The 15,373-nt window shown below is 39.5% G+C and overlaps 1 protein-coding gene across 3 annotated transcripts in view; it reads left to right on the forward strand.

Annotated features, from left to right (window-relative positions):
• Positions 1-15,373, forward strand: part of si:ch211-266o15.1 (zinc finger MYM-type protein 4) — a 58,542-nt gene that overhangs the window by 34,303 nt on the left and 8,866 nt on the right. For 2 of the 3 annotated variants that reach the window (XM_017721594.1, XM_017721593.2), the window contains exons 22-24: positions 1,106-1,170; positions 4,906-10,789; positions 10,948-11,970. In XM_017721594.1, coding sequence (XP_017577083.1) covers positions 1,106-1,170; positions 4,906-10,789; positions 10,948-11,270 — 6,272 coding nt within the window. In that variant the 3' untranslated portion in view covers positions 11,271-11,970. Of the gene's footprint in view, positions 1-1,105; positions 1,171-4,905; positions 10,790-10,947; positions 11,971-12,482; positions 12,604-13,096; positions 13,249-15,373 lie in introns of those variants that run through there. The other variant, XM_017721596.2, reaches the window with a different exon arrangement.

Below are 15,373 nucleotides of genomic sequence, written 5' to 3' on the forward strand. Positions count from 1 at the left end.
GCATCAAGGCAAATGGAGGGTCATTTCTAAAATAATCTCGGCTCGGCTACATTGAAAATGAGGGTTGCCCTCAATGTACTTCCGAGATTGATTGATTGAATCTGGGAAGATTCTATAGACCACAGTAAGACACTTTCTTTTGGTCCCTGCATAATTCCACGTTTTTTTTTATAGTTTTAATGTCTTCACAATTATTCCAAGATGCGGACAATATTAAAACATAAACATGGGTAGGTGTCCAAACTTTTGACTGATAGTGTATTTTAGTTATTAGAGATCTCCTAAAGCTGCTTCTGCAAAGCTCCATCCATCACACCTTGACTCAAAATTTCATTCATTTTCTAAATGATATTCCTTTGTCTTTTAGTAACCGTTACGTCTGTGAGGAAAAAAAGAAAAATTGAAAATTACATCGAAAAATGAATAATCAAATGTGAAAGTTGCTCTGCAGTTGGTTAAAATGACCACAGATGTTTAACATCTGCCGCATTCTGGGCATCAAACTAAATGTATTTTATGAATTAATGCATTATACATTGTCAACAGTGATGTCCACAATTAATTAGTAATACATAAAACTGACAGCCAAATAAGTCTTATCACAACGTCTAATAGGAAGAAGGTAAAACTTTACAGGAGCTGCATATAAAGCTTTCATTGCATGTTCAATTATTGATTTCCATTGTATTTTCAATCAGTGTGAGGTATATAAAATTAAACATATCAGTAAAGCACTATTCAACTAAAACAGTTGGAGTGTAAAATGTAGTTTTAATTGAACATAGATGGACATCTGCCACAATCTTGTCTATACGTTTTATTAAATATGTATAAAAAAAGTCTCCATTACTGTTGCATAATCATTTTGAAAGATTAATTGCATTCATTAATGAATAACAAATATATGTAATGAATTGAAAAAATTAGTGATATTTAGTGTAATTCCACAAAATCCGGATTTATCAATTATTAATATGCCATAAATATGTCCACTAGTGCCATGAATACTTATTGTATATGTAGTTCATGTTCAGCATGATCAGATATTTATTCTAAAAGCTTTGCAAGTAATTTTTTTTTTTTTTTTACAATGTAATTTTGACAGCCTCGAATGATTGTGGATCCTCAAAGGAGCAGAAGTCACCAAAGCGCCGCAAGAGAGGAAAGCGGGTATGTCTAGATATAATAGGATTATAGGCTTTTTCAAGTTTATTTCAGTATAAGATGTTTTACATGTTCAGCCTTTTGATGTGTATCATGCTGTTTTGGGCTTTTTTTTGGGGGGGGTCAGGCAATTTTCTCAAATTTGGTTTTCTTTCTTTTTGAGAAATAAGATTTTGCTGCTGTCGGAACAAAACCTTATATCTCCAAAATGGTAACTTTACAGGAGAGAGAAAAAGACTTTTCTTTTACTTTTAATGTAAGTCAGACCTTTTTCCCCGAAGTCATTTTGGGCCACTTCTTTTGGTGCATTCATCATGAAATTTACACACAATATGAAGGCCAACATGCATTTGCAAATTATATCAAAAACTGAAAAACGGTAAAAATGGAGGGATTTTCTCCCGACAGCAGCGATTTGCTTATTTATACTTGAAACTGTAGCGGTTCCATCTTAGTGCTACTTGCAAACCTCATGGCACTACAGTTTTGCCTTACAGTAGATGTACAGCAGGTGTGAAACTTTGGAGCACTGGTGTTAAAATGAAAGTTTTTTAATGTGGTTGGGGGAAAAATAAAACTTACAATGTGACTCTCAGCCAAAATTGTTTAGAGTCTGTAGCACAAAGTGTGGAATAAACCTGAAGTTTACTGGATGATCTAATCCAGTAATAATAGATAATGTCGATGTGTTGAGTCAGTGTGTCAGTCTATGAATCCCACATTAGCGTTAGACAAACATATCGCTATTGTAAGAAGAAAACCATGTATCTCCAAAATGGTGACTTTACATGTGAATGAAAAACATACTTTACTTTTAATGTAATTCAATGGAACCAGTTTTTTTCCCCAAGTCGTTTTGAGCTGTTTCTTTTTCTCCATTCTTCATGAAATTTACATAAAATGTAAAGGATAACAGGCATTTTCAAATGGGCAAAAACTGAAAAATGGAGATAAAAGGTTTTCGTCTGACAACGGCGATGTAAATTGTTGGTTGACCCTGTTCAGAGTTCCCCCAAAGGAAATTTTTTTATTGAATATTAATTTTGTGCTCCAAGTTGGAAAACACTTTTTATAAGTGGTTCTATAACATGATCTTGTCATTGCTGTCGGGACAAAACCTTGTTAAATGTATTGATTTATTTATTGATATATTTTACATTGTATCATGTTTTCCCATTTTCTTTTTTCTCTTATTTTAACATAATTTTGTGTGAAGGTTTCATAATGAATGTACCTTCTCTAAACTTTATTTTGGAAACACAAGGGTTTGTTGTGACATATATATATCGCTGTTGTTGGAAGAAAACCTCCTATCTCCAAAATGGTAACTTTACAGGAGAAGGTAAAAACCTATTTTGCCTGTAATGTAAGTCAATGAAACAAGACTTTTTTCCAAGTCGTAAATGCAACAGGTGTTAGAAAATAGAATAGAAAATGCAACAGGTGTTTTCAAACTATGACAAAAACTGAAAAACTCAAAAATGGAGATACGAGGTTTTCTTCTGATGGCAGTGATATATGGTTATATATAACAGAGTGATATTGTGAGTACATTTCACTTGCCTATTGCACGTGATCCTAAAACTAGGTGTCTTGTAAGGCTGGGGAAAGTTAGGTGCTCATAGGGCCGGTTATGTATTAATGCATATAAATTTACGTTTTGAAATTGACTAAACTTAATATTAGTTTGAGTATCCTAAATCCATTTTGTACCGAGTTGGCCTGATCTGCATATCCAAAAACGTACTGTTCCAAAAGAGTTCAAAGCAATGAAAGTTGCGAACAACGGTATGAACGCAGTTCAGCTTCGTCTGTTTATGCTTTGTTGTTGCAGTACTAAACTTAAGATACACTGTATATTAAAGTATTAGATGGATAATATTGCCAAAAGCTTCACACAAACCATATTGCTGAGGACGATACCCTGCGCCAGTTTTTTACTGCAAGGACTCATTATCAACCGAAGGTAAGTTGGACTCCACATTTTGTAATTGTCTGTCTTGTATTTTTGTGTATTTTTTACTTAGTTTCTCAGGCCATGTCCCAAAGTCCACAATTGACATCTATAGCCTGTTCAAGCACCTCTTAAGGGCACAAGTGTATATTTTTAACTGGAAATAATTTTTCCTGATATTTGAATTGTCAATCGGTCAGTGTAACACTACTAGCTAGTTTGCCATCTTGGTTTATACATTAAACATTCGATTTAAATGGTAATCAAGTTGTAACCAGTGTTGGAAGACTAAAATGTAATTTACTCAGTTTACCCCTTTCTTCCCCATACTTGCCTCAAACCATGCAGAGTTGGTAATCTCTAACAGACTTGATAATGTGGTTTCTGGCACTGAATGATGTGCTGTTATCTAAAGAAAATGACAATTCAGACAATTAAAAAATGTTCAAACATCACAAATGTAGTAAATTTGACTGTTTAAACTCTGTCAAATCGACTACAAAGATTTTAGCATGGCTTTGCACATTTTACAAATGAGGCATTGTCATGTCCAAAGGGTTGGGTATTTTCACTTAGAAAATCGACCAAATGTGTAATTTGACCGGTGGTATTCAAACCTTTGCGTACTACTGTACTTGGACGCTAATTGGAAAGGACATGAATGCACATCAGAGTGTGGACTTTGGGACAGACCATTAAATTTTTTTTTGCATTTGATTCTGGATTTTACTGAGCATAGATAGTGAATGGTGTGCTTTATGATTAAAGTATACTTATGTAATGTGTAGGAATTATGTTTTATGATTTTACCAATAGAGGCAGTAATTTTGGTTTTACTTCATGCTGCAGCACAGTCCTGTGTCATAGCATTAGACTGTATCCCATCATTAGAAAGTTAAGTGTATATTAAAGTTTCTGTATCTTAGAAATATTCAAGACCTAAATTTAGTCAGTTCTTGAAGTAATCAGTTGCAAAGGCTTTGTCATTCATCTGTTTTTCCTCATTCATTTCTGCAGTTGAGTGATGAAAAGACCTATAAAATAGCCCTACACAATCTCACCAGTAAGGTCTCTGCATATATATATATATATATATATATACATTTTTTTCCTGCCCTTGTTCGCAACTGGTTTCATAAACTTGAGCTACTTTGCTGAAGTAATTGCTTGAACGCGTGTTCAAAAAGTAGTAGTAAAGTAGTATTAAAGTTTTGCGACTGATTCTGTTTCACTGCCTTACCAAATGCCTCATCATTTATTAACAAAACAACATGGATCCAAAAACGATTGATGCCATCTAAAAGTGAATTGCTGCTTCGTTCTCATAACTTTCGTGAAAGCTATGAATATCTTGGGCCAGACTGATTTCTCAAATGAGCCATGATGGTTGTTTCATGCTTCCTCAGCAGAACATATCAGAACATGCTTTTTGCTGTATATTTGATAGAGGTGGCTATTTTTCACATTGCTTTTTTTTTTTTCTTTCTTTTTTTTTTTTTTTTAAATTGCACACCACCACTCCCAATTCAAACATGCTCTAAAAAACATATGAACGCCTGGGATATTTTCTACTTTGTTTTTGGCTAAATATGTTCTAAAGTAGGTTTTGTAGTTTTAACAAAGTCTGTACCTCAGGGGTGTTTTTGCATTCGTTTCCCTTTGTCACCTAACATAAGCTGTTGCGTTCTAAAGGACATCAGAGATAGATGCTATTAAATTATTTTGTCTATTTAATATAGGGTATTCAGACTCTATGCTTAAAAGTTTTTTTTTTTCTTTTTGTTCAGGCTGCTGTTGTGGAAAAACTCAAGGAAAAAACGGACATAGCACCAAGTTGCACACGGTCTTTCTCAGACACTGATTTAGGACAGTCAAGCATGGAAACATGTCAAACTGAGACACTGGATGCGAATACTTTGAGTAATTTGGAGTGTATTCTAATTGGTGATGAGCAGGCTGAACCACAGATGAGTCGTAAATCTGGCCCACAGCTTAGGTCATCATCTCGGTCAAGGTCATCCCTAAGGCCAGATATGAAACCATATGAAACGGTTGGCAGTCAGAAATTGCGCACCAAAAGGCAGTTCTGTTTTTACTGTAAAGAGCCCAATGCCAAAATGGCAAGACATTTGGAATGCAAACACCAAACAGAAACAGATGTTGCACATGCCCTCCGCTTTCCAAAGGGATCTAGAAGACGACATCTCTTACTTGAACGGCTTTGCAAAAAAGGCAATTATCTGCATAATGTTGAAGTCCTTCAAAGTGGAAATGAAGAAATTGCTCCTAAAAACCAAACAAAAGCCAACAATTCCATGATGGAGTTCTCAACCTGCCAATACTGCCTGGCTTTCTATCGCCGACGTGCCTTGTTAAAACATGAGCGCTCATGCAAGATGAAGATGAATTTGCGATCCTGTTCAAATTTTTTGCAACAACCGGACACTAAGTGCTCCTCTCAGTCTGGTTTGGAATCTAGTATTGAACCTACATCTGAACTGACCTCCCAACCCCTTGCCACATTAAGCCCAGTTCGAGTGCCAAATCAGTGTTCCAGTCCTGAACCCAGACAACAACCTAGTCTTGACTCCAGCTCCCAACCCAGTATCAGTTTCTGCCCTGAATCCATCACTTTACCCAATATTGAAATCTTCTCGATGCCAAGTACTCAATTCACTTCTGAAATCCTTAAAGCACCCAGTCTTGAATCATGTGACAGGACTTCTCTCGGATTTGATCTTGTACCAAGTCCACAACTTGGCCAGCCTTGTGCTGAATCTTTCTATCCACCCAGTTCTGATCTTGGTGAACCACCTAGCCCTGAATCATGCCATGAGCCTAATTTGGAGTCTAGTCTTGAAACAAGCCCTCAAACTAATGAAATCTCAAATCAGGTCACTGATGGATTCAGTCTTCAGAAAAGTACTTTTGCTAGTCCTGAATCTTGCCACCACACTGCTCTCAGAACAACTTCTGATCCTATCCCACAGCCTGATGAACCCCATTTGGAATCCCCTGCAAGATCCGATCCAGATTTCGGAGCGCCACTAACTCCAGATTCATGTCTTCAACTCACTTTTAATTCCAGTCCAGAACCTAGCCCTCAGTCTCATTTTGAAACCTGTCTTCAATTCATGGAGACATGCAGTTCTGAAACAGATTATCCCAATTCTTGCCAACAAACTAGCCTCAGAATCAGTCCTGAACCAAGCCCACAATCAAATCAAACAAGTTTTGAATCATGCTTTCCAACCAGTGTGAAGTCCAGCTCTGAACTCAGCCCAGGTCCTAGCTCTCAGCCTAGTCTTGAAACAGATCCCTCGTCTGCTCCTGAAATTGGTCACAAGCCCAATGTTGAGTTGGGTTCACAACTTACTTTTGAATCTCATGTCAAATGCAGCGTGAAATCAAGTCCTCAGAAACTTTGTCTCCGGCCCACACTGAGGCGCAAATATAACCGACGGACAAGTTTAATATGTTCAACGTACAACCTGAGATCCAAGTCATCAGTGGTGCCCAAAGTCAGCCCATGTATTGATAAAAGTGGGAACAATGAGCAAAAGCTGGATGCAGATGTCTCAAGTGCATCTGAAAATGATCCGATTCATGAAAAACAAACTAATTTTACCATGGATTCAGGTGGCAAGTCAGATGGAATGAGACAGTTTGATAAGTGTGGTGAAGTCTGTTCAACTCTGAACTCATCATGTTGCCAGAAGAGTTTCAAGTCTGAGATGAAATCATCCACAGAGATCATAATAAGTACTGAATCACCCTCAAGTCCAGTGTCCACTCAAAGTTTCAGCATAATCTGTAGTACTTCTTCGAGCTCAGTGCCATCCCAGCAGTTAACTTTAAACAATAAAACACTTGGTGGTCACAAATTACTGAGCAAACAGCAGTTCTGTGTCTATTGTAAGAATCCCTACACCAAAATAGCACGGCATCTAAGGCGTCAACATGCACACGAAAAAGATGTAGCACATGCCCTGAGTTTTCCTAAGGGGTCTAAAAAAAGGCTTCTTTTGCTTGAACGCCTGTGCAAAAAAGGCAATTATCAGCATAACATTGAAGTTATCCGGAATGGAAATGGAGAAATTGTTCCTAAAATCAGAGGAAAAGGTTACCATTCCATGATGGAGTATTTGCCCTGCCAGTACTGCCTGGCTTTCTATCTCCGACGTGCCTTGTTAAAACATGAGCGCTCATGTAAGATGAAGATGAATTTGCAGTCCTGTTCAAATTTTTTGCAACCACAAGATGCCAAGTGCCACTCTCAATCTGATGTGGAGTCCAGTATTGAACCTACATCTGACCTGACCTCCCAACCCCTTGCTAGATTAAGCCCATTTCAATTGCTAAGTCTAAGATGCAGTCCAGAACCTAAACCACATCCTAATCTTGACTCTAGCTCCCAAACTAGTATCGGTTTCTGTCCTGATTCAGTCTCACAACCCAATCTTGAATCCTCATCTGTGCCAGATGCTCAGTCTAGTTCTGAACTCCTAAAAGAACCCAGTCTTGAATCTTGTGACAGGACTGGTCTCGGATCTGGTCCTGGACAAGGTAAACAATTTGATCAGCCTAGTGCTGATTTGTTCAGTCCAATCAACTCCGATCTTGGTCAGCCTTTAAGTTCTGAAACAAGCCTTCACACTAGTGTTACGTTCTCCTGTGAGGCTACTGACCAATCCAGTCCTCCAAAAAGTAACTTTCCTAGTCCTGAATCTTTCTGTCAGACAACCCAAGGAACAGATCCTGAACCCATCCCACAGCTGAATAAACAATGTTTGGAATCCTCAGGGAAATCTGATCCAGATCTTGGGCTCCCACTGTCTGCGGATTATTGTCATCAACCCACTTTTAGTTCTAGTCTAGAATGTAGCCCTCAGTCTAGTTTTGAATCCTGTCTTCAATTCATGGAAAGTTGCAGTCCTAAAACAGATTACCCCAATTCTTGCCAGCAAATCTGCCTCAGAATCGGTCCCAAACCAAGCCCACAGACAAATCAGACAAGTTTTGAATCATGCCCTACATCCAGCCTGAGGTCCAGCGCTGATCTTGGCCCACTAATTTGTCCTGAATCTAGTCCTTGCTCTCAGCCTAGTCTTGCTTTGTGTCTTCAGGCAGTTGTACAAGACACTCCTGAAACTGATCTGTTGTCTACTCCTGAATCTTGTTGCCACCCCAGTGTTGAGTGGAACTCGCAATCTTCTCCTCAATCCCATCTTAAAAGCAGTATGAAGTCAAGTCTTGAGACCAACCAAAAACCTAATTCTAATCTTTTTAACCAACCCAGTCAGAGTTGCAGGTTTAAGCAACAAGCAAGTTTGAGGTCATGTTCGACATACAACCTGAGATCTATGTTATCACCAGTGCCCAAAGTCAGCCCATATATTGATAGAAGTGCTAAAAGTGAACATGAGCTGGACTCAGAGATCTCAAGTGGATCTGATCTTGGTCTGACTCAAGATGAACAATCCACTTGTATCACGGATGGCAATTTGGATGTAATGAGACAGTTGGCTGAAAATTTTGATCTCAGATCAGCTATGATCTCATCATCTTGCCAGAACACCAGTTCCTATTCTGAGATTGGGCCAACCTCAGAGAACAGAACAAAAGCTAAGTCACCTTCAAGTCCAGTGTCCTCTCGAAGTTCCAGAAGCAAAAACCTCATGTCAAATGTGTTGCTCAGTCCAAGTCTTAATGCAAATGATGAAAGTGTGGACAGTAATGAATGTGAGCTGCGCACAGTCATAGAAGATGAGTCAGTGTTTCGTCCAGCTGAGAATGACGCTTTCGTTACCAGATCTAGTGCTGAAGAGCCTTTGAAGAGTCCTGCTGCAGCATCTCGGCGCAGATCAACAAAGAACACCAAGATTAAGTCCAAGTTTAGCTCAATTTCTTGCCTAAAAGCCACCAGTCGGACTAAGGCCTCATCAAAGTCTAAGGTGTCTACTAAGTCGAGAGTAAAAGGTGGTAAAAAGGTAAAAACAGTTGGTGCCCAGAGACCATATGGCAGAAAGCAGTTTTGTGTTTTCTGTAAAAGACCAGTCACCAAAATAGCAAGGCACTTGGAAATGAGACATTCAAAAGAAAAGGATGTAGCACATGCCCTCAGCTTTCCAAAGGGTTCCAAAACAAGACACCTTTTACTTCAACAGCTCCGCAATAAAGGCAATTACCAGCATAACATTAAAGTACTTCAAAATGGAAGCGGGGAAATTATCCCACTGAAGCGAACAAAAAAGAACACTTCGTCGAACGACTATAAATCTTGTCCTGATTGCCTGGGCTTTTTTCTTAAGAGCGAGTCGTGTCGGCACCAGCGGTCATGCAAAATGAAGAAGGATAAAAACTCTCACCGGAAATGGTCTCGGTCAGCTTCAAATAAGACATTTGCATTACATGACTGTCTTTCTGAGGGCTGCCGGGGCATTGTCCGCTCTATGAGAGACGATGACATCTCAAAACAATTGAGAAATGATGAATTGATCTGCAAATTTGGCAACAGTCTTTGTGAAAAGCGTGTGAATCTGAAGTCACAGCACAGTTACGTATCACAAAAGATGAGAGAACTAGGTAGATTTATGTTGGCTGTGAAGGAGCTGGATCCGAGTGTTGAGCATCTGCATCAAGTATGCACTGAATCCAGGTTTGATTTGGCTTTGGAGGCTGCAAAGAAGCTTGGGTGTTTTGATCAGCACTCTGATCAATTCAAAACTCCAGCGATTGCATCAAAACTGGGTTATTCCTTGAAACAGGCCACTGAAATAGCACTGGGAGAGAATACTATGGGAGATGAAGCTCCAGCCCAAGCCAAAAAGTTCATTGAGCTCCTTGAAACAGACTGGGTTACGTACATAGCCTCACATTCTTGCAACGAACAAAGCCCTGCTAAGCAGAGCCTGGAGGATGTTGCAGCTCTTACGGAAGATGTCATCAAAATGCAGGACTTTCTTAGACGTGCTGAAGAGCAGGCTAAAAGGGAACTGATGGAAAACCCTAATCGCAAAGCATGGAAGAACCTGCGCAACAGTCTTCTTGGCACAGTTGCTCTCTTTAATAGAGGACGGAAAAATGCAGCGGATAAAATGCTTCTCAAAAACTACTTTGAGAGAACCAAAGAACCTTACAGTGGAGACAAGCGTGAGTTCTTATCAAAGGTGCAGCAGAGTCTTAATCATAAGTTGATCAAAATTGAAAGCATTTGTAAAGATGGAAGTACGAGTCCCGTTTTACTGACTGAAAGAATGGAGTCGTCCTTGGACATCCTGACTAAGTACCGTGAGCATGTAGGTGTCCCAGCGGACAATCAATACATGTTTGCTCGAATGGAAGCTTCTACTCATGTAAGAGCCAGTGACTTCCTGAAAGATCTTGCCCAGAATTGTGGTGCAAACAAACCCGAAAGTTTTACTTCTATACGTACACATAAGAGTGTATCCACTATATTCCAAATACTGAGCCTTAATGACCATGAAATGCACCATGTAGCCGAGCTTGTGGGTGGTGGCAGCTTTAACTGGGGAAAACTGAACGAAAATCCCCTGCAGTTGGCAGAAATCTGCAACCTGCTACTTAAAATGGACCAAGAAGATGTTCCACACAGAGAAAATTCTCATGACACAGGCAAAGCGGCAACTTCAGCCAAAGACACTGTTGAAGGTATTTCCTTTTTTTTGTTTTTTCTTCATGCATTCTTCAGACATTAATTTGATCAAGAGTTTGACACCTCCGTCTTAAACTGTTAAAATTTTTATCATTGCTCATAATTTACTTCAGCAGTATCTCTCTTAATATAGCTTTTTAATGATCTTTGTTAGGTGATTGTGCACCAAAAGACAAAAGAAGAAAATGGAGTGTGGAAGAACAGGAAGCTGTGAGGAGGCACATGGCAAAGTATATATCCCTCTTGAAGGTACCAGGCAAAAAGGACTGTTTGGACTGTGTGAGGACTGAGCCAGATGCTCTCAAGTCAAGAACGTGGAGGGATGTCAAATATTATGTTCATAACGTCATACAAGCGAGCAAAAAGAAGAAATCAAAGCAGATGGAAGCTGACGGAGATGGAGAACGTCCTGGTGGAGGAGCTGATGCGATGGATGCTGCTGCAGATGGGCCTCGTCCTAAAAGGCGACGTGTGTGAAGATACGCCTAGATGCGTCTTTGCCAGAATTTTTGGTTTTCTAGTTTAAAAAAAGAACTAACAGGCAAACAAGAAGAACTTCTCTACTTTTAATTCTTTCAGTTTGCTGTTTTTAGTGCATCTTCTATTTTGGTCTTTGCTACTCACAATCGTTAGTAGATCTCTAGGTGTTGAGTATCATTAGTAGAACAAGGTCAAGCATTTATTCTTGTTGCCAATCTGGCATGTGTTGTTGGAAATGCCAGATGCAGAGTTCGAAAAACTGATTTATAAGTGAAAGGGTTTAATATTCTTACTTGTATTGTTAAGCATGTTAATGTACTACACTAAGAAATCCTGTTTATTTCTTGTCCTTAATTTCATTGTATTGCGTTTCATGTTAAGCACTTTATTACTGTAATGAGGCCTAAGAAAGACCTGATCTTGTACTGTTTTATTTGTGTGATGATTTACTAAACTCAGCATTATTTCAACGATTCTTTAGTTTGACAACTGAAGTTGAATGTGCACTTTTTTCTTTCATACTCACATTGTTTACCTGTAATGTTCAAGGTCACTTCCCTCCTGTTTTATAATACATTCTCTACTGTATATTCATTTTGTTGAACGTCTCTGAAATTAGGTTGTATTACTCTGTAGAGTATCTCGGTGCTTCTCTTGTCTGTGTTTAGGTCACAGTTCAATAAAAATTGGGACCGTGCTTCGTGTTCACGTTTATAATGTACCATTGATAATGTGAAGTATTTGGCACAGGTCACTTTTTTGGGTCTTCTCTTAGAATGACTAGATTTTTATTTTTATGTATTATAACTAGATTATTAAAGGTTTTATTGTTATTTTGGTATTATTTCTAACAGTGCAGAAAAAAAGGATTTTCTTTTAGTTTCAGCTCTCATTGTGTTGAATAGCTTTTATCCTTTTTAGTACATTTCTGTATATTTTTATTCATCTTTGAGGTGTTTATTCTGCTTCCAAGTTTGATTGGAGTCTCTCATTTGTTCTGAATAAGAAGGCAAATATTAGCCATTTCAAATTATGCAAAAATGCATTACCTGGAATGAGACACAGTAGCAGACATGCCTCATTTCCCCTCGAGTCTCAGTGTTTATTTAAAATGGCCAGATTGGATTAAGTCTCAAAGATGTGGTTCTAGAAAAAAGGACTTGCAACGTTTGTCTAAAGTTCAAGGGTTTAAATATGCCTTTCTTGCAGGGACGGAGGCGTTTGGGAACAGATGCCGCGAACGGCTCCCCGCCCAGCTCCAAAATCCATCACGTGTATGGTGTGAAAGCCTGGGCCAGCTGGGTGCAGTGGAGAACACAGCAAACGGAGGGTAAGTTTGGTCAACAGGATTCTGTTCCTCAAACATTTATAATGGTCTTGTTATGTGGAGTGCAGACTATGCTCTATTGTCGGTGCCATCACTATTACTGATGTTGCTAAGCAACAATCTTGGGATGACTTTTCTTTTCCCCTAGAGCATGACAGGAATTATTTAGAGTAGTTTGTGAGTCTTTGTCCTCTAATGAAACCGTTTTTAATATGAATTGTAGTTTATGTTATGGAGCGTTTCACAGCCCAGGCTGTTTACTATATTTGGTATTTGATTTGCAGTTCTGTTAAATCTTTATTATTGTATAAAGTTGTGTTAAGTAATTTGTTATGTAATGTGAACATCAGAGCAGAATCTCTGGCTCCTTACGCCTCACAGCGTCTCTGCTTCTATGACTCATGCATTCGTGTCAGAAATAAATGTCACTCTTGCGGCAGAACATGGACTGACCCACCATGTGTCTTAATGACTTTTTTCTGTGTGTCCTTGTCAGCGAGCGCTCTGACTGTGAAGGAGGACGTGTTGCAGTGCAGCTCTGCGGAGCTTAGCGACGGCCTGTGCCATTTCATCAGCGAAGTTCGCAGGCCAAATGGCCAGGCTTATGCACCCGACAGCGTTTATTATCTGTGCTTGGGCATCCAGCAGGTTTGAATTTCGCAGCTATTTTGTTCTTGTTTTTTTTTGTTGTTTTATTTTTTTTGTTTGTTTTTTTTCCACGTTATTAATCCAACACACTCCCCATGTCACCTCTTTACAACAGGAATGAGCACTAGACCTGCACAACATCGACTGTTACGATGCCGTATGTTACCACGCTTAAAGATTCTTAAGCTTCGAGCATCTAAAGATGCTTAAAATTCTTCAGGGGTTCTTTAATAAAGAAAATGGTTCTATCCAGAAACATGAAGACTCAAAAGTTTTTCAGATTGATGGAGTGTGCGCTGAAGATGGTTCTATATAGCACCAAAAAAAGGGATCTGCTATTGTGTCCAGCTTGACATTGTAACGGTAGATGAACCTCCTGTGTAGAACCCTATAAAAGGTACTTTTTGGAGCCATCTATAGCGCATTCTCTGTCAATCTGATGAGCCGTTTACTCATGCATAAGGTTCTTTGAATGTTTATGGTTTTCTGAAGAACCCTTAAAGAACAGCCTGTTTTAAGAGTGTGAGGCTGCAAGGTTCATATATTTATGATCACCGTGGCCACTTTTCAGCTGTAGAGCCAAATGGTTCTCAGCACTGTACTATGTCGTTCTGCGTTGGTGCGGACTCTTGAGACCAGTTCCTTTTTCCGTATGTGGTGCCGCTAAATTAGAACCAGGAAATACTGAAGAAAAGTACAAACGAGTGGTTCAGCAATTGGTTTACAGACTAAATGCTACTGAACGCATTCGATTCTGGCTGTCAGTTCAACACCAGTCACTCGAGCACGATGTCTAAACGGATGTTGCTTGAGCATCGATTGGCTCAAACCAAGTCTACTGTGGCAGATGAGACCTTTAGGCCCCAAACATACTTCACGCAAGGACGTGAATGCAGACGCTTTGAGCTATGCAGACGGGGTTTCTCACGTAATTGCATTCAAAAATGCATTACATAACGTGGCTCAAGCTGCATTCTGAGTCTTACAGCACGGGGCGCTATAACTACAGCCAAGTCTGGCCAAGGCTCTTGTGCCCCCAGCGTGCTTTCTCAACTGCCATAGCAGACGAGCCGTTGAATCTGATCCAAAGACGGCATAAAAAATATGGCTATCACATTTCCAATCCTCTACTGTCCACGTTTAGCTGCTGAGGCTACTGGAGTAACAGTACATACATCCCTCTATGACTTGTACTCTAGCGCCCCCTTCAGTTCAGTGTTTTAACCTCCACTGCAATGTAAGAATGCATGGTGAGTCGGTACAGAAGGATCGAGAGTTGGTTGACATAAGCAACCTTTGTTTTGAACTTTTGCTCAAGAGGGAGACTAGATCAGTTTCTGTCCAGTTATACAAGCATAATATATATTCAAGATCATCTTAATTAGTAACGAAACGCTGCGTTTTTTGCTCATTTTGTACAGCCCTACTGTAAACGCTGCGGCATGCTGTTTATTTTGACCAGTGTTCTTTACATTTGTTGGTCCACAAGGATGCTGGATTCATAAACAAGCTTGCAGAAGCTTATCCAGACATCTGGCGTTGCTGAGGATCCTCACAGCACACAATAAAAACTTGTGGTTTTATTAAAAGAATCATTTGGATACAGCAGCTTTCCGCAGTATCAGTACAGCAAATGCTGGTATCACACTAAAGATCAACAAATGTTGTGCAGGACTAAGTCCAGCACGCCTCCTCTTCGCCCTCTCAGTAAACGGATTGAACGTTCTGTACTTCCAGCTGTCCAGCCCTCGTAGTAGAGTATAGTGGACATTCTGGCGATGTTGAAGTGAGCAGTGCAGCCTTCACTGTAGATTCATTTCACTTCAGTCTAGTGGGTGTCAGTATCACAGCTCTACGAAATGGTGAACGAGGCTGATGACAAGATCAGACGAGGAGGCATAACTGCATGTTCAGTTCAGTTTCTAGGGACGTGCCAATATAGTAATACAGCGTCGATATCTGACATTTGTCTTGTGCTTATTTGTGGTTCTGCTGGTGCCGATATGAAAATGATTCATGAAATGTAGAAATTTGGAATGAATTGTACTGAATTAGCATAAGAGAGACATTTAACATGTACAGCTGTGGGCAAAAGTTTGGGTAACCCGGTCAAACGATGCACATT

This window comes from Pygocentrus nattereri, chromosome 10 (genome assembly GCF_015220715.1).
Source record: "Pygocentrus nattereri isolate fPygNat1 chromosome 10, fPygNat1.pri, whole genome shotgun sequence".
Classification (NCBI taxonomy): domain Eukaryota; kingdom Metazoa; phylum Chordata; class Actinopteri; order Characiformes; family Serrasalmidae; genus Pygocentrus; species Pygocentrus nattereri.